The 19,917-nt window shown below is 42.1% G+C and overlaps 2 protein-coding genes across 3 annotated transcripts in view; one reads left to right on the top strand and one right to left on the bottom strand.

Moving 5' to 3' along the window:
• Positions 1-1,139, bottom strand: part of LOC118418231 (glutathione S-transferase omega-1-like) — a 4,650-nt gene extending 3,511 nt beyond the window's left edge. The window contains exon 1 of the mRNA XM_035824074.1: positions 733-1,139. Within this exon, the coding sequence (XP_035679967.1) occupies positions 733-760 (28 nt within the window). The 5' untranslated portion in view covers positions 761-1,139. The remainder of the gene's footprint in view (positions 1-732) is intronic.
• Positions 1,140-16,364: 15,225 nt separating this feature from the next.
• The window catches only part of LOC118417293 (phospholipase A1-like), a 12,246-nt gene continuing 8,693 nt past the window's right edge, over positions 16,365-19,917 (top strand). For both annotated transcript variants that reach the window (XM_035822795.1, XM_035822796.1), the window contains exon 1: positions 16,365-16,560. In XM_035822795.1, the coding sequence (XP_035678688.1) occupies positions 16,512-16,560 (49 nt within the window). In that variant the 5' untranslated portion in view covers positions 16,365-16,511. The remainder of the gene's footprint in view (positions 16,561-19,917) is intronic.

Genomic DNA, 19,917 nt, shown 5'->3' with positions numbered 1-19,917 from the left:
TGGCGTGTGGCCAAAAGGCTATGCTGGTGGATACGAGATCGAGATTAGGGGTCACGGGTTTTATTCCCAACATTTTAGGCTAGACATCGTGTCCTCACTCCACCCAGGTGTAAAATGAGTACCTAACGTTGATCAGGGAGGGGAAGACGGTGGAGGGAGAGGGATAGGCTCCGCCATGGACACAGTGACCGTACGGTAACAATCCATTGCCCTATGGCCTCAAAGGGTTACGTGAACACCTTTACCTTTACTGTACTTTATTACTGTTGACCTTTTGCATATATATTCAGAAAACAGAACGAGCTAGTTTTCTGTGGATGTTAGGGTTTCCATCCAGAACACGGTTCCTATGTATTCATGAATCAAAGTCAATATTTGTATATCAATTAGATTATTTTGAGTCGATTTACAATAAACACTTTTCTGGTCAATGTTTTTGGCTTGTATACAGACGTAGTTTGTCATGGGTTCGAGTCCTCTGATATGCTCCGAAGTTGTGCCCTTGGGGAAGGCACTTAACACGAAATACCTCACTTCACTCAGGTAAAAATAAGTACCTAGCTCCGGGTAGGGCCGTCCCTCGGATTGGACGCTAAATTGAGGTCCCGTGTTTGGGGAGAGACTAACTTTGAGCATGTTTAAGAACCACCGCACTTATCGAAAAGAGCTAGTCCTAGTCAGGCTAATCCTATATTATATTCGTGGTAAATACTGTCTAACGTTTCTACCCACCTGTTTTGTAGGCCTTCTGTGTCGGCATGGTGGAAGCTGGTACGGTGGTCCTGTAAGGCGGTATTATAGCAATGTGAAATGAGAAAGTCAGTCGTTCACTGCTTATAATACCGGTAGACGCTGTGACTTCTCACGATGACAACGCTTAACAGTCTCGGAGTAGATCCTTTGCAAATCCACCTGTTGTGTACACGTAGCGTAGGCTTCTTCACGATGACGTTGCAGATTCGTGGCAAACAATTGAAAGGTAGGGCATTTATATTGTTTGTCGACAGGGGGCGCCACGGAAACTTAGACATGACAAAGCGCATTCGATTACAAAAGCCCGTAGGAAACAAACCTCCGTGGAGTAATTGTGCACAGGAGGCCGAAAAAAATTCCCCACCTTCCCTCAGAAAAGTGCTGAAATTAAGCATTTTAAAGTACGTGCACCAAAAAATAGTTACTCAGTTTCCAACCATATCCAGTTGCTTGAGTGACTACTTTTTGGTGTATCGTATTACCTGGATGTCTAACCTACATCGACGCATTTTAAAGTATCTTACGCCAAATTTTACTTGGATCATTTTATATATCTAATACCTATCTATACCAGATGTCAGGTCATTCAATTGTAATACCAGGGTACAGCAGGGGTGCAAAATATACCGTATTGGTCTAAAAATGACCATAAAACTTCAATAAAATAATTTTAGAGGCAAATACAAAAAAAATGGAAGAAAAAACACATCTGGCTATTGGCCCACTGTACACTTGTGCCAAATTTCAGGTCATTCGGCCCAGGAACGACGGAGAGAACGTGTTTTGAGATTTGGCAGGAGAAAAAAGAGGGAACATTACGAATACAATTTCGTCCTACCTATGGTATGGCTGAAATATGAATAGCAAAAGAAAAGACCGAGAATGCGCCATTGCCTGTGCGCAAATGACATTGATTCCAATCCTCCCACCATACAATGGAACGGTCCAGGTGTGCGTGTAGGATTACCAGAATGCCACGTGATACGTTATAGTTCATGGCCCCTGAGCACGTCACCGGAACGTACTGCGCCTGCGCGAAACCTGGGATACCAGCTGGCTCAGCTGGCTGTGTTTATGGCGCCTGAAATCGTGTCTGGAGAACGTTTCAACATATTTTTTTGCTTGACAAATTGTAAGATGAGGAAAACTCTGTGTCGTAACCGGGCAGGAGACTTCACTGGTTTCTAAGGTATGTGTATGAAGACATTCGATTGGATTTTGATGAAACTACCGACCGTAAAATGGGCGTGCTTCGGTACGATTACACGTGGGGGAGGGCGTACGAGGATTTGGCCTATGCCTTTCACCAGTTTCAGGTACACTGTGGTTCCTTTTGTCTTGCTATTGATAGCAATCACCGTGCACCGTGCCAACAGACGGGGTGTAGAAGGAGAATCCTTGTGACAAGAGCTGGAATTGTATAATTTTTCGAAGTTTGGCTTCATATTAGAGGGTTTGTGTATGTTCATCCAGGCTACGATTAGAAAGATTGTCACACGGTAACGTCAGCTCAGCAAAATTGTGTTTATTTTGCACATGTGCCATGTTAAAGACGGAAGAGTGCTCTCTTTGCAAGAATTTCTACATTATTTACACATAGCAATATTGATTCTTCCTTATGTAACATTACACATAGCAATATCGATTCTTTACAGATTCTTCACTGTTTTTATCAGTTGCAGAGTACAATGCTTGTTAAGCTGGGTTTGAAAAGTTGCATACCAAGACTAAGAGATGTAAAATCTAACAAAATACTTTGACAAGTAAACACCAAAGGCTGCTATATCTATTATAATATACAATGTAACGTTATACTAGGTAGTATATGTTCCAGGGTTCTTCAAGAAATTAACAGAAAGTACTGGGCAATCACAGCTTGTTGTGTCGCTAAAATATGACAGACCCTGCCAAATAATGTAGACGGGGCTGGGTAACATGGTTACAAACGTGTACATACTACATGTACAAACATTTTACATGCTCCACTTTCCCTTTTATATCAGCAAAAACTTTATTGTAAACAACAACTTTGAAAGGCAACGTTCGGTTATACAACAATGTATATGAAATGTATGGCATGCTTGTTCTTTGTCAACAGATGTGTATACTGAGTCATACTCATAGCAAGGAGGTCCTTGGTCATAGGTAACCAAGCGTCCAGTTCAGCCAAGACGACCATGTGAGTAGCAGGTGAGTATCTGGGCCATGTTGAAGAGCCTGAGAAACAAAGGACAATAGAATTAAGTGTGGAGTGCAAGTCAAGGTCTCACTCACTGTTTGAGATCAGCTTTGGAACATGAATTGAACATGACCATAACTATTTAGCACATCTATGCAGAGGCGGCGGCACCATTTTTTAGTTGTGGGGGCGACAATTTCTCATATCACTAAATCGAGGGCCGAAGGCCCGAGGTGTCGCGCCGGAGGCGCGACCCTTCTAGGGGGGTCCGGGGGCATGCCCCCCCGGAAAAATTTCAAATCTAAACCCTCTGAAACGCTATTTCCTGTATTTTGAGGGGCAAATTTTGCTGCCAGACTAAGCTAACTTCAATGACATTTCTATCAAAAATGCACATATTTTTAGCTTTAGTTATTGAGGGCGACACCCCCAACATATTTTCACCATCTCGAGCGGCGAAGGTACGAGCCGTTGCAAGGTAGGTTCTGGAAATTTTTGAAATCTAGACCCTCTGAAACGCCATTTCCTGTATTTTGAGGGACAAATTTTGCAGACAGACTAAGCTGAATTTAATTAAACTTTTAGTAGAGAAAACGATTTTTGAGGGCGACGACCCACGCACCAACATATTTTGCACTACGTCGTCGTGAACCCCGAAGACGCAAGCCGCCGCAAGGGAGTTTTGGAGAAATTTTTAAATCAGGACACTTTGAATGCCATTTCCTGCATTTATGGGGAACATTTTGCTTGTAAACAAATCTAAGTTTGATAACGAAATTTCTACTAGAAAAAGGTCGTGGGGGACGACGCTCCGGTAGCATTTTCCCACCATGTCCAGTGCCGACGGCGCGAATCTTCACAAGGGAGGTCCTTTGAAAATTTTAAATCTGGACCCTCTGAAACGTCATTTCCTGCATTTTCAGGGCCAGATTTTGCCGGTAGACTAGCGAGATTTGATGAAATTTCCATTAGTGAAAATATACACAAGGGTTTCAGCTTGATTTTGAGTGTTTCAGCTTATTTTATTGTGGGGGCGACGCCCCCACGACCTATTTTTTGTGGGGGCGGCCGCCCCCACTGCCCCCATGGTGCCGCCGCCACTGCTATGCATCTACATATGTCATTTTTACTGACAACATTGAAGTAGAGGAGTCAGTATGAACATAGTATGTATAGAATTTAAAAGTTTAATCACTGTCAATGCCATTTTTACCCCATTTGCTAACTGCATGAAAACATGTGACATGGACAGATTGTTTTGTATCTGTGGTTTTATGAATATCTCGTGAACTTTGATGCATGAAGTGAAAATGTAAGCAATGCTATTGTTATATATAATTTGTAGCAATGATGATCAGTTGCTTTAAAACATCTTCAATTGTAATACACCATATGACTATGACTGACTGACTGACTGACTGCTCAATTGAAGAATTGTGTTTAACATTTGTAACTTTCAGGAACATGTGTGTGGCACTTACTCAGCTGACTACTACAACTGTTCCCAGTCGGACACAACCAAGGTGGATCCTGTAAGACTGCAGCATGGACTGGACTACTTGTACAGGGTGGCTGATGTCCTTCTGTCCTATGGTGAGTAAGGCACCATTCTGTCCATGTAAATGGCTGTCAAACATGACAATCTGTTGTGCAGTAGAGGTGAATGATATGGTGTTGCCGCTCTGCGTATACAGGAGGGCCTGCCCATTCTGCAGGTTAGCAACATGATGCCTCAGTCCATGTTCCGTGTCAAGCTCAAATTCCACAGCTTGTTCTGTAGACAAAGTTGAGAATGGGCTGGGGATGACACGATTTGCTTCCTCAACAGTCAGCAGACATCCAGTGGAGAAATGGGTGTCGTATAGTCGATTACCCTCTCTCATCACTTCAACAGCAAGGAGCACAATGTTATTACCTATGGTAGGTGAAGACAGACATCTGTGCGCAAACAGGAGAGATATCACTGCACAAGCATTGCTGCCACCAACTCGTCTGTCTATGGTGGATTGTGACAGTTCATGAGGGAAGATGAATTTCTTGATGTTTGATGGCTGTGTTTGACAGTTTGATGGCTGTGTTTGGCAGCTTGAGGGCTGTGTTTGGCGGTTTCTTTCTTCCTCTACACGTGCTTGAGCCAATAGGCTTGGACATGTAATTGTTCCTTTGCGCGATTTGACATGTCCCGGTTTTCTACAATGTGAACATCGCCGCTGTTTGACTATTGGCAGATTTTTCTGATGCAGGACTGTGGAGCTTTCACCAGGCTGTGGCACAGCTGGCCATTCTTGAACTGTGTTTCGGAGTTGTTGCCTGAATTCTGATGATTTTAATCTCTTTTTCTCATCGTCTGTGAGCCTTAGGAGAGATGGTTCTTGTTCTTCAGACTCTTGTTCTTCCTGATTGATGGCCTGTTTTTCTTGGTTATGGCGGGTTTTGTCCAACAGGCTTGTGTTGAATTTCTTGGAGACTTGCTTCACTTTCTCCAGAAGGGCTGGTGTACAGATTGTACATGTGTCACTACAGCAGATGCAATGCCCACACAGCAGACGGGTGGATGGTCTGCCTCCGTGCTGGCATGGGATGGCATCACACTGCTTTCCTGGATCCGGGTCATGGCCGATGCTGAAGGAGTATGGCATGCTAGCTGTGCTTATATTGGTTTCAAACGATGGCAGGAAGTACTCAGTTGTGGCAACTCTACCTGTAGGTAAGGAAATAGCTACTCTGCTGGCTTTCCCCAAATTCTGAAGGACAGACTGGAAGAGACTGTGCAGATGTTTTGCGGCTGCTCCTTGGACAAGCTCAAAGTCTTTTGATGGACGATTACTAGTGGATGGCCACATGTAGGTGAGAAAGTCGTCATTAAAGTTCCTCATGGCAGCGGTACGGGCAGTCCTTTGGATAGCTTCTGGCGTCGTCCATGATTTTGTTCGCCGCCTCAGAATGCTGTGGAAGACTTCAACTGGTTTCTCGGTGATGCTGGGGAGATTAGCTTTGATTGCTGAAAATGCCTCTGCACAATTTGCTTCGAGATGGAGGTCATCTGTTATGTGGCAAATGGTGGCCCTGTCATAGTGATGCCGCCCCCACTGTAGGAATAACATGGCACACCTTCCGAGAAGCTTCCTCCACAAATCGTAGTTTCCTCCACGAAATACGACACTATACAGTAGGACAGCAATCGGATTGACCTCTTCTAATAGCAGGAATAGTGTCAGCACCTCTGGATCTTTGCAGAGCCCAAACTTCTGGAGTATGTCTTGTCTTAACACATCCCATCCCAGGTACAGTGCAGTTTGGAGGAAGATGATTCTGTCATACTTTGGTTTCCAAGGGACTTGACCTCCACAAAGAGCTTTATGGAGCTGAGCAAATATCGGCTGGTACATGACATAGGTGTGTTCATTGAAGTTCAGAGATATGTGGAACGGACCTTGTCGCATCAAGAAGCCATCTGGCAACACACCTTGCGCCAACAGCTTCTTCGGCTTGAAAAAGCCTGGCCAGTCAGCTACAAAGAGGAGTGCACACTCTTTGACATACTCTCTTAACATAGGATAAAGCTGGAACACATGGAGAATAGCTTGCTCATAATCCTCTCCTGAGTGAAGATTCTGGTGCCATTCGTCTAGCAGCAGACATGTGTCCAGTGAACATCGTTCCTGTGTGTCACCAACCTGGCAGTAGGTTCTGTTTGATTTGAAAAAGGAAAAAAGTATTAGCACATAGGAAAGCATAAATCAGCCTTAAATATTAATGACACAAAACCTAAGGAAACTTCAATACAGGTGTACATAAAACATTTGTATATGTACTTAAGTTCTTGTAAATAGAATATGTTTGTGTTCAAAATAGTTTTAATTTTGATCATGTCCATGGTGAATCTTTCATTCTAATATGTAACTGTACATAGGGCAACACATGAGTTAGGCCTAGGGAATAAAATGCTGTGTTTCCTGTTTCAGTCCTGAAAAAATAGGGTCGGTAGGTAGGGATTATCTTTTTGTTCTTGTAATTTTTTCTAGGCTGGTCAAAACTATAGTGACACATATTGCAATACAGTTGAATAAAGTAAACTGAAATGTATGAGGACACTTTTCTTACAATGTCAAACTTTAATTTTGTGCATAATATTAATAGATACATTTATCCTTCATTAGACAGGGCAAGCAGTGTTTTTACTGCATTAATAGGAAGCAGGCTGAATAAAAATTCTATTTCTAACTGGAAACTTTGTGACTCCGCTACCTACTCTCCCAAAAAGTATAGGATCGGCAGTTTTTTTCCAGGGTAGGTAGGGAAACAGAAAACATGACATTTTTTTCCTAGGCCTTATCAACAAACACAGGTGAATGTCAAAGACGTATTGTACAAATTTACTTTCTGCAGGTCTGCATGCTAAATTTCTGACCTGAAATCCCTTAGCGTCTGTTCATACATCTTGGCAGACAGCTTGAATCCAGGAGGGATCATCTGTTGTATGCTGACGTTGAAAGTTCCCGCAATGTTGCTGACGGCTTTTTCTGCATCTACAGGATGAATCCCACCCACACACAGCCCCTTGTCTGTTGGTGCTGTGCTGTGCAGCTTGCCCTTAGGAACTGCTGCTGCATCCAGAATGTTAAGCATTGCTGTGGCCATATGGATGGCGGTTGATGTTTCTAGCTTGTGGGGCTGTGGGTTCGTGTGGATGACATGGTAGTCGTCAATCATCAACACGAGCAACTTCTTGTCCTGAGTAAAAGTGATGTGAACAGAAGGATATGTAATTAAGACAAGACATGTACTTAATACATTCCCACACAACAACTCTTTCCAACACAATTCAATGCATTTCATGTGAGTCAAGTGATAACTGACTAACAGGTTGTGATGGTAGTGAATTACAAACCCATCATTACCTTAATCGCAGTGGAAATTCTCTCTGCATTCTTGTGCAGGAGGGTCTTCGTGTCTCCCTGCATGCTGGCTTCAACTGTCGATTTGGACGCGCTGTACAGTAGTTGTGCCCCAGCACGCAAGCCCTCGCTAGAAAGGCCTCGGTGACACAACTCCTTACCGACATCAACATGGAGCATATTTGTTTTCTGCGACCTGTAACCAATACAGGAGAAGACTATCACATAGGGTGTAGGTGGTCAAAAACAAGGTGTATCTGTATCTGTACATATATAGCCGGTATAACCGCCGTTCGGTGTAACACGCCAGCTTCGCAGGCACGCGGCGCGGCAGCAGCTGGTTACATTACACCGACGGCTCATTACACCCAGCTTTTGCACATCTATCTGCAAGCGTTCTTTAAAACTACCCAGAGAAGATGCCCCTACTGTACTTGATAATAAATTCCACTCTACAATAATTACCTCCATGAAAAAATGGAGGTATAGTTTTGAGTGTGTCTGTGTGTGTGTCTGTGTGTGCGTGTGTCTGTGTGTCCGCATATTTGTGGTCATCATAACTTGAGAACCTCTTGATGGACTACGATATTTGGTATGTGGGTAGGGGTTGGGAAGACGAAGGTCAAGGTCAATTTTGAGCCCCCTGGTGTGTGACCTTGGTACTGCAGCGCAACTTCCGGTTTTGCTATCTCGGTGTTCTGAACATGCTATGGTCAAGATTTTTAAGTATTAGATAGCTCTTGTGCTCAGGAAAAAATTACGTAAGTTTGGGCCCCCTAGCGTCTAGTTTGGGGATAGCAGGGGCATTTTTGTCAAAAACTTCTGAAGAGGATAACTCAAGAAGGGAACAACGGATTTTCATCATTTTTGGTATGTAGGTACCTTAGACAATGTTGTACAAGATTAAATACTAATTATGCAAAATAGGAGTACATTTGCATAATTAATGAGGATATTATATCATGGCAGTTTTTTTCAATGTATCTCTTGTTCTGGATGTGATATGGTCTTGACATTTGGCTGGTAGATAGCTTGCAGTGTCATGACAAAGTGGGGCAGGTTTCAGCCCCCTAACATTTAATTTCGGAACTGCAGGGGCGTTTTTGTCAAGACATTCTAAAGAGGATAACTGCAGAAAAGATTGATGGATTGGCATCATTTTAGGCATGCGGGTACCTTAGGCAAAGATGTTCATAATGATATACATTTTATGCAAATTAGGACCTAATTTGCATAATTAATGAGGAAATTGTATAATTCCATTGTTTTCAATAACTGGACTTCAATAAGTGTAACACATGTTAAGTATGATGGGTGGAATATAAGCAGATACCAAATATGGTAATGAGGAACTTATTTGCATAATTTATGTAAAAATTGCAAAAACGCTTTATGATTAATAATGGGAATTTTATAATTGTGACATGTGTACGTTAGTCAATGATGAACAATACCATGCATAAATTATGTTAATGTGTTAGTCAATTGCATAAAATTTACAAAAGCTCTAAATTTTCATGGAGGTATGAGGTCGCCGAACTCTAGTTCTGGGAAAGTACCAATTTTTGAACACATCAATTCCAGATTGGTAACTCTGGTACTTGAAGGCATGACTGTTTCTTGTTCTTTTTTGAGCTGGAATTAGATACTTATCAGTTGGTACGTCCACCAGTTTATTGGTCATTTTGTATATGATGGAAAGTCTGGACATTTTCCTTCTGTCTTCAAGTGACATCCACTGGAAATCTGTTTTCATTTTGGTAACACTACAATCCCTGTTGTAGTTATTTGTACAGAATCGGGCAGCTTGGTTCTGTACCCTTTTCAGTTTATCTTTGTCTTTCTTTGTATAAGGGTCCCATACTGTAGTGGCATTTTCAAGGTTACTAGTAGGTTTTACCAGTGACGTGTATGCAAGTGATTTTACCCTGGTTGGGCATGCCCACAATTGCATTTGATTACTCCCAATGTCTGTTTAGCCTTGGTTGTTATTTTGCTAACATGGACACCCCACTTCTAGCCTGGAATCCATCCGTACTGTGCGTTGGTCGCTCTGCTCCTGCCAGTACGTCTGGCATTCGTTAGCATTGGAACGATCGGCATTTGAATATTCGCACACTTTATGTGCGCGATTTCTGATTGGCTGTTGGCTCCAAGCCCCCTTCGCAAAGCACCACCAAGGTGGAAATCGTACACACAGAATCATGTTTACAGTTCGTAATCGAACGGAACACTACTTCTATCTTTCCCGCATTAGTGACGTAAGGACCGATCGTTCCAATGCTAACGAATGCCAGACGTGTTCGCAAGGAAGCAGAGCGACCAAAGCACAACACGGCTGGATTCCAGGCTACCCCACTTCAGCCCAGTTGTTAATGTAACACACCTAGGTATGGGTTAGCCTGTGTTTACACAAGCTCTCGCCGGCTGGGCTTAATGACCCCCTCCCCCCGAGAGAGGCGGCAATCTTAGGGCCGGCCGCTAGGGGCGATTTTAGTCAGGCTAGGTATGGGTGGGTTTTTAGCGACGCCTGATGGGCGAGCTTAATAGTATAGTGTGGAACCGTTTCCAAAGTATTCTAAAAACTGTATAGGAATGTCAGGAATGTCAAAAGTCCGCGCATGCGAAGTTGCATCATGCCGGACTGTACCATTATCTCCACGGGTAAGCTTTCCCCCCCAGGGCACGTACGTGCTCAGCAGTGTTTTCCGTATTCGCGCAAGGCAATTTTTGATTGATAGCCATGCAAAATTGAGAAAAGCCTAGGACTTCAGACGTACCCGAATTGTAGTATGTAGTATGGTGGTCATGGAAATGTAAACATTTGAAACAGGGGGTAAAAGGTTGTGGAGATATGTTTCTCGGAAAATGACCTGTGAGTCGTGGAAATCACTTCCGGGTTCGTTCGTGGTTTATGTGTCCAGGAGTTTGGAAAGTTTGGTGGCCTTCTTCACCCTTAATATCTTTCTGTTTTCAAAAGTACAAACTGATGTGTGAAACAAGCATTGTTTGAGCTTAAAACATGTGGGGGTTGTGAGATAGCGATGTGATGGTTACCTTCGCCAAGAAAGTTATATTTTGGCTAGCGTTTGTAGGTGTGTGCCGGTTGTAGAAGACCACCATAGCTCAAGAACGCCTGGATGAATTGTATTGATATTCGGTACGTGGGTAGGTCTTGTTGAGACCTGGAAGCGATAAGATTTTTTGGCCTTCTAGTGGCCTGTTACGGTACTGCAGCGGAACTTCTTGGTTTGATATCTCGAGTTCTGGACATGCTGCGGCTATGAATCTTAAGTGGTAGACAGCTCTTGATGCTGTAAGTAAGTGGTATAGGTTTGGGCCCCCTAGCGGCTTATTTTGGAACTGCAGGACAGGTTTAGACTTAGGTGTCAGACTTCTAAAGGGAATAACTAAAGAAGGGGTTGACGGATTGTTATGGTTTTTGGTATGTGGATAGGTTACGTGATGCTTAATATAATTACATATTAATTATGAAGAATTATGCAGAGTGGAAGCTAATTTGCATAATAAATTGGGAAACATGCTCAGCTCAATTAAAGGACCATTACAACATGTGACCTTTGTAACTGAGAAAGAGGAGAATATTGATAACTAAATGCATAATTTGCATAATTAATGAGAAAATGCTATAATGTCATTTTGATAAATGACGGGAACTTCTTACTTGTAGCATTTGGAAGTTATGTACAAGTGAACATCGTTTAACATTAACTATGCAAATTAGGTCCTAATTTGCATAAATTAGCAGAAAAGGCGACAAAAGTCTCCTTTCTTAACATATATTGCACATGTCAATTTGTTGGAGATGATCAAGTTATATAGTTTATGCAAATGAGAGCCTTATTTGCATAATTGATGACAAACACAATTAATTCAGTAGAAAAATATTTTTATCTATCTATATATCTATATATCTATATCTATATCGATACTGGCAAAAACCCTTTTTTTAGCATATTGTTATTTAGCTAGAGAGGATGATCAACTGATATCATTCATGTAAAATGAGGCCCTGATTTGTAAAATCGATGATGAGCATTTACATTAGTTCAGCCTTCACTCACAAGGGACCCCCTTTGACAGCAATGCTCTATGAACATCGATCGCCAAACGAATGGAATACGACTATTAAAACCCATTAACAACAACAATCTGTAAAACTTATAAACATTAAAACCGTCGCTATGGCAATAATTTTAATTGCCACACTTTTTGTGGTTTCTAATGTCTGACCACAAAACTGATAAGGGGACACATTTGGTGTTCGTTTGTTCGTTATGTGCATAATATAGCACTTATCAGGATTGGTTTGCATAAGCCATTTCCTTTGCCATTCTTCTAGTTTGTTCAGATCTTTCTGAAGAACTTTGAATGTGAATCATTTTGTGTGGATACCTCTACATATATCAGACAGTCATCGGGGAATAACCTCACACTTCAATTGAGCTGGTCTGGTAAGTCTTTTATGTACAAGACTCAAGAGGAAGAGCAATGTCCCAGCACAGTCCCTTTTGGAACTCCTGACGCTACTTTAACTGGAGCTGAGGCCTTCCCTTCCACCACTACCGTTTGCTCTCTATTCGTCAGGAAAACCTTCAGCCAGTTTAGTGTAGTACCTTGAATTCCATAGAACTCCACTAGAACCATGTCATGGTCACTTATTCCCGGAACAACTGTGTTTTTTTTCAATTATGTTTGGGTTATTAACTAAGACCAGGTCTAAAAGATGTTTGTGGTATAGGTAGCAAAAGCAGGTATTTTAAAACTACAAGAAAGAAAGAAAGGTATGTGTGATTTACTGACAATAAGATGTACATGTATGCCATTCATGTAACCACCTGGCATAGGCTAAGTCGTACAGAATTGTAACAACTTTTTTCCTTTGTTTCCAAAGGTTCTCTGGCTCCAGTCGCTGATCTGTCCTGGTTATGCTGCCCAGGAGTGTGTTCCATAGCCCAGGTGCGTGTTTGTTTGCAAAGGCTTCCATGCGGTCTGGGTCGTAAAGCCGGAAGTCCTTGTCGGTAACCTGTGCTCTGTACAGTGACAGCTGGAAGTCTCCTACCAGTGTAGGCAGATCCTTTCCTGCAAAAAAATGAGGCTATATTCACACATATACAGTTAAGACAGTATTGCATGTTGCAACTTTGATAAACAACTCTAACCAATCATACAGCTAGCTACCTTTATGCAATTGACAAAAAGCAAGAGGAAGTCATTGCCCAAGCAGTAACATGTTGCTAATAGTTACTTGGTCTTTCCGTGCTGCAGGTGGACTGTGCAGCAGTAGCGGACCTTGCAGCAGTAGCGGACCGTACAGCAGTAGAGGACTGTGCAGCAGTAGAGGGCTGTGCAGCAGTAGCGGACCTTGCAGCAGTAGCGGACTGTGCAGCAGTAGCGGACCTTGCAGCAGTAGCGGACCGTGCAGCAGTAGCGGACCTTGCAGCAGTAGCGGACCGTGCAGCAGTAGAGGACTGTGCAGTAGTAGAGGGCGGTGCAGCAGTAGCGGACCTTGCAGCAGTAGTGGGCAGGGCAGCAGTAGCGGACCTTGCAGCAGTAGCGGACCTTGCAGCAGTAGCGGACCTTGCAGCAGTAGTGAGCAGGGCAGCAGTAGAGGGCTGTGCAGCAGTAGCGGACCTTGCAGCAGTAGTGGGCAGGGCAGCAGTAGTGGACTGGGCAGCAGGAGCCTAGAGTTTGCAGAGAGAAATATCAACTCTATCCCAATATTTCCACTATGACTGACTCATACAGTTGAAGAAATTGTCCACTCCGTGTGTTCTTGTATAAGTTGTAAATTATAATACTGGATAACAAGTAGCAAGTCAAAGTTAATGTTGTTAAAAATATGACTGAAACTATTGACAGGATCGTCCTGTCAACAGTAGACAACTTTGCACTGTTGACAGGATGATCCTGTCAACAGTAGAAAACTTTTCACTGTTGACAGGACGATCCTGTCAGCAGTGCAATTTTTTCCACTGTTGACATGACGATAACAGTGCAAAGTTTTCTACTGTTGACAGGATCATTTGCATGTCAGTGGCAAGGTCTCATGATGTATTTGATGTAATTTTAGTGTGTTTATTTTTATAATCTTTCTGTAATGTCCGTTATGTGTGTATTGATGTATTTCTATGTTGAGGACCATAGGAAGAATAGCTGACAACGTTTCTAAGCTAAATTTGGATCCAAATAAAGTCAGTCTCTCGACGCTACAGAAAAGAATATGACTCAACCATATGTTGTTAACAGACGAAAAAGCTTTGTTTATTGTAAATTGTTGCCATTAAAACTCTGTAAAGTTGGCAAGTAATTACATGGATCTGAGGCAGTAACAATCTTTCAGGACATGCTTTAATTTAGTGTACAGTGTCAATGTCACCTGTATATTCCTGTATTTTTAAGAAGCCTGCAGTAACAACAGTGCATGGGTTCTTTTCTTACTGTGTTATACAGTTACTGTAACATTACTACAAGATAGCAAACTATGTCTCTATTAAACTGACAAATATGTAATTGTTATTTGTTGTAAAAATTCTACTGTACATCTGAGGAATAGGCCAGGATTTGAACACAAAACCATCTGATACAGGATTGCCAAAAGATTACACTGATGTGCAAAGTTTTCTACTGTTTACGATCCTGTCAACAGTGCAAATTTTACCACTGTTGACATAGGTTGATGAATCTAATAGCACTCAATGTAATCTGTATCTGCATTATATTTCATATGACCCTGACCTCCCATTGTGATGTCTTAAGTTGGTGTATTGATTGATGTGATGTCTCAAGTTGGTGTATTGATTGATGTGATGTCTTAGGTTGGTGTATTGATTGATGTGATGTCTTAAGTTAGTGTATTGATTGATGTCAACTTTGTGACCTATAAGCCATCATTATTGTCGGTTTGTTAAGAAATATTTGGTACAGATTGTTTCTTACCTGAAACAGACATCGTGCAATATTTTGCTGTCTGTCTTGGGCAGGTTCTGGGATCTATAACACAAGACATTGCCCAACTTATTATTCAGCCTTTTTCTAGCATTGTTTTATCATGTCATGATTTTGATATTGCCATGGCACTTGATAGGGGTAGTAATGACCTTTTGATATGAGACTACATGGACTAAAGATGTAACATGATTTAGAATAAAATATTATTATTTTTGTTTCACTGCTTGGCTCTGCTTATTCCTCTGCATTGTTTTCACTGTAAATGTATCTTTGTATTTCATACTTTAATCATATTGGAAAGAATATTGCATATGTTCATTCAAGTGCACTGAGCTCAAACATGGCTTACCCTTGATCGCTTCATTGGGGGGGTGTAGTTAGGATCTTGCACAAACATAGGGGACTTGTCGACATCACGCTTACAGGACGTACATATGACAGACGACGTTGGACAATTAAAAACAGTTAAAAGACGGGAGGGACATTGCACTAAAGTAGAGGAGTGTTTCCCAGTCGGTGGTGCGGGGCAGCAACAAGTGGTCGGTCGGCGCCGGCGGCTCTGATCATAATGCCGGCGGCACAGGCGACTCCCAGGCGGCATGCCCAGCCTGCTTGCCGTCTTAGACTCTATCAGTATCAAGGGGCCAGTTTCGCCACTGCACCCGGCTTTCCCACGGGTCTTGCCCCGCTGGAAGCAGAGGCGCTCCATAGCTGTGCTGCGGTAGCTACTTCCGGGTTTACGAAATTGCCGCCCCGCGAAAACATATTAAGGAGAGTTACGGTGTCAATCGACGATCGGGGGAGAATTTTTAATGCCTTGACATCCTATAGCCTCTAAATGGCACACACTTTTCTTACAGTTCTATTGTAAAATAGTCAATGAACACATCTTGACACAAAGTTGCAGAGAAATTGTTTTTATTGATCAAGAATCAAAGCTAAACTCGGTTGTTTGCCATGGTGTCGTCTGATTATAGCTTAGCAGCGTGCACTATGACCCTTGACCACATGTGACCTGATTTAAAACAGCTGGCATCGCGATCCCCACGTGCGATCCCACGATAAACAAGGTTCCAAGTCAGTCATTTGATCTTTTACAGGTATAAGTAAACGTTCAATTCTAAAACAACATATACAGGGTGTTTTGGTCAACGTTGCATTGAAACCCAGCTTGTTGCACAGTTTTATTTTAGAGACATGGTTGCATGGAAAATGTTACACAAGATTTTACCCTTATATACGCACATACTTTCTTAAATGCGGTACTTAAGTAGCGCTAGACCTCTTTTTCGAATGGACAGTAGAAAGAGGGTCGTTTTTTTTAATGACAAATATCAACACAATCCAAGCATTATTATCAAGTAACATTGTTTTATTCAGATTATCCACATCTATAACTTTGCACAAGGCTAGCTGGATCAAGCAATCAAGCTGCGGTATTGTTGCAATCATCCAGGAAACCCGCATGGATGCGCTGCCAGGCAGGTCATTTCCGGGTCTTCCGGCGTCTCCCGGGAGTTGAGAATGTTCGCGCAGGCGCAGTACGTTCCGGTGACGTGCTTGGCCCCTGCGGGACAACATAAACAGAGAAATGACCCGGGGTATTGGCGCTACGCGGGGACAAGTCTTTTAGACAACAAGTAGCCATCGGATTGTGGTTGAGACGTTGAACAAAATCAGAAGCTAGCTACTTGTAATAAGAGTTGAAGATGCAGCGTCTCCTAGCGTTCGTTTTCTTCAGTCTCATGGCTGCTCTAGGTGAGTTTCGTACGTTGCTGTGATGTCTGTAAACACACACCTCCTCGCATTTCAGTCTCAACTGTTGTAGCGTGTATACAGTCAAACCTGTCTACAGCGGTAAGTAAGATTGTTTCGTCAAGTACGATTGTTTCGTCAAGTAAGATTGTTCGATCTTCTCAAAATTCAACTGAGCCTGTCAAAGCCAAATCCGTAGGATCCCGAAAATTATTGATATTGTCAAGCGGAATGTTGATGAATTCGCTGACAAATACTTGTGTCTCTATATACTCTCTAACGTTCAAGGCACGCATACCTTCCGCCACCGCCAAAATGATCCTGTCGGGAACTCCAAATCCTCACAAACTACGACTCTAAACCGGGCGCAGGGGGACACACGGCCGCTGTATGGTCGCAATAGGCAGTGTTTCTGTGTCCATGGGACCAGAATTTGCGTTGCCGCGGTCTTAATGCTTAGGTCAATGGGAAAAATCCAAGGGGCAGACAAAAAGTGACCGCAATGGCCAGGTGGTCGCTATGCAAAGGTGGCCGCTAATACAGGTTTGACTGTATATGTAGTCCAGTGGTTAGCGGCCTTGCCTCTAAGGCAAGAAGTCGTGTGTCAATCCCGACTGTGTCGCTCACTTGACATGCATTCTACTGGAAAGGGTCACAGTCCCTAACCGTTAAGCCGAGGTCCGCTGTTCATTTGCTTCTAGTACTAAGGGAATATTTCCAGCACAAAGACTCTGTAAATACCATGCATATATCGTCTTATTTCTCTGAAACGACAAGAGTAAGAATAGTGAACTTTAGATATCTGATTGACATCACAATTCGCAATCTTAGCTGTCTGATTATTTCCTCTATGAATAATTAAAGGAAGGTGAGCTGGTGTCTCGTTAGCTTTTTGGTCCATACGGGCATACCACATATGTTGTATGTTTGGAAATTGTAATATTATATCAAAGAATTACGTTAGTCCTTATTGTTATGTTAATTAGGTTATCAAGCTTTATTCTATACCTCTATTTTCTACTTTGTGTAATAGTTGTTGCCATACATTCTATCATATACAATTGTCGTGCAATAAAGTTCTTCTATCTTTGGAAAAAAAACAGATAAAGAAATACTATTGCGTCATGCCAATAGCCAAATTTTACGAGAGAACGTTAACGCTTACCAAATTATAAACTTAGACTCAAATCAACAAATTCCGGAATTTGACGTCATTGACATGCGCTTTCAAAAATTTCTGTTAGGCATTCATGCCAAAGCCTCAAACGATGGTGTCGGGGGAGAATTGGGAACTTTCCCAGCTATGATTGATGCAGAAATACAACATGTAAAATATTGGCACCGTTTAGTTAATTTACCCGAAGATACCTTTCTTCGTGAGGCATACAATACTGTTTCATTCGGAGAACATGATTGGACTGTCCACGTGAAAAATGTCCTCAATTATTTAACAATCACCGCTAAGACAACGTTTACAAGATGTAAAATTGGCATTCCTCTATTCAAAACAATTCCAAGCTCTACTCTCTTTCTACATTGAACATACAGGCATAACAAGCAAGAAAATTACATTTCAACCATAAAGAGCCTTGACGTTCGTAGGGCAATCACACAACTCAGAATTGGCTGTAACAAATTAAACATAGAAACCGGGAGATTCCAAAAAGTCCCTATCGACCAGAGGGTTTGCCCATTCTGTCCAGATCTAACTGAAGACGAATATCACTTTATGGTTGTATGTTCCAAATATTCTGATATACGTAATTCTCTGTACACAAGGCTGTCATTTTATACACAACGATTTATCTCAATGGACCTGAAGTGCAAATTCAAATACATCATGGCATGTGACAATCCCTGTATACAAGGAAATATATCAAAGAATGTGAAGACATTAGAAATTCTTTTAATGATTGTAAAAGCCTCCAATGATTGTAAGAAACCTTATCCCATACTACAACTCCTGTATTAGTTAGATAAGCCTTAAGTTAAGCTATAGAATTGTAGTTATGTAGATGCTATACTTTGTACCTTGTACAATTGTTGGGCAAAAAAGTTATATCAGTAGCTGCTATTTTGCCTTCACAACACGGGGAGTTTAGATTATGTTTTTTTTTAAGTTTTGTGTTATCATTCTCACCAATGAAAAAGAATCTAATGACATCTCTTCTATTACTTCACCATAGTCAGTTTACTAGAGCCTGATTTTCTAGCACTTTATCATAGATATGCCAAATGACAGTTGATATGGTGGGAAAATTGTGTATTTATTGAATTATCTTTTGTCCAAACACGGCTTGCTGACGAGACTATGCCATAATAACAATGAAAGCCAGCCGTCATTGCGTGCAGACGCCAAATCCCACCCACCTTAAACTTTAATAACTTCTATTATTGTTTTATTGTACATATTGTCCTATATCTTTTGGAGGAAAATGTAAGCATCATTGTGATTTATATAATGAAAGTATGTTTACCTCCAACTTTTATTACTTTGTACATGCATTCAATAAAACGTTGATTTTCAGTGATTACGACACGGGTTCGCAGAACAGCAGCACTGCGCGAAATTCAATCTCTAATACCCCCTCACATTCGGCGCGATTCGATCGGAAGACTAGTTTACGAGCTCTAAATGACATTTTCGCGAGTAAGACGTCCGGTGTTCTCACGATCATCTTGCGATTTTTAGGGATCGCCAGCAATTTTCAGGAGTCTTACGACGGTCGCGGTGCAGCGAAACATGTTCTTAATACCCGCCTCACATCATATACGATCTTCGGACGTACTTCCCGATCGCAGGAAGGTCGGCTGTTTTTAAGATCTTAAGATGGTCTTGCGTATTTTTCGCCCCAAATCTGTCCCCCTCACATATAAGCGAGCCTCGTGCGATCGACGGTGAATACATCTATGATAATGAACCTCCCATGACCTCTTGCACGCGGACAAGGGAACACAAAACGTTCCTCAAAAAAGGCAAGAGATCAATAAATGTTGCTTATTTTGTTGTCGGAATCTTTTTAACCAATGAATGGAATGCGCGGGCATAATAGAAATGACACAAGAAAGGAAAGTGTGTCACAAAGCCAGCCTACATACTGCCAAAGGGGCCACAATGTTAGAATTACCCTCACATTCCCAGAAATTCAATATTTGTAAACAATCGGAAGTCGGGTGAACGTCGCCCGAACGTCGCCCGACTAACGGGCGTTCGCCATCCGATTTGCGCTCGATGATTGATAACTATCTCTGTGCTCGCCTATCGGTCTTCAATCGTTGGATTGACGCAAGACTATTGACCGATACCCTTGCGAGGTAGGCACGATTTGCACGAACGATCTGCGACTCGGTAACGAGCTG

The sequence above is a fragment of the Branchiostoma floridae genome, chromosome 6 (genome assembly GCF_000003815.2).
Source record: "Branchiostoma floridae strain S238N-H82 chromosome 6, Bfl_VNyyK, whole genome shotgun sequence".
NCBI classification, from domain to species: domain Eukaryota; kingdom Metazoa; phylum Chordata; class Leptocardii; order Amphioxiformes; family Branchiostomatidae; genus Branchiostoma; species Branchiostoma floridae.
Note: the sequence above shows the minus strand (reverse complement) of the source record. Positions and strands in the feature narration are given on the sequence as shown.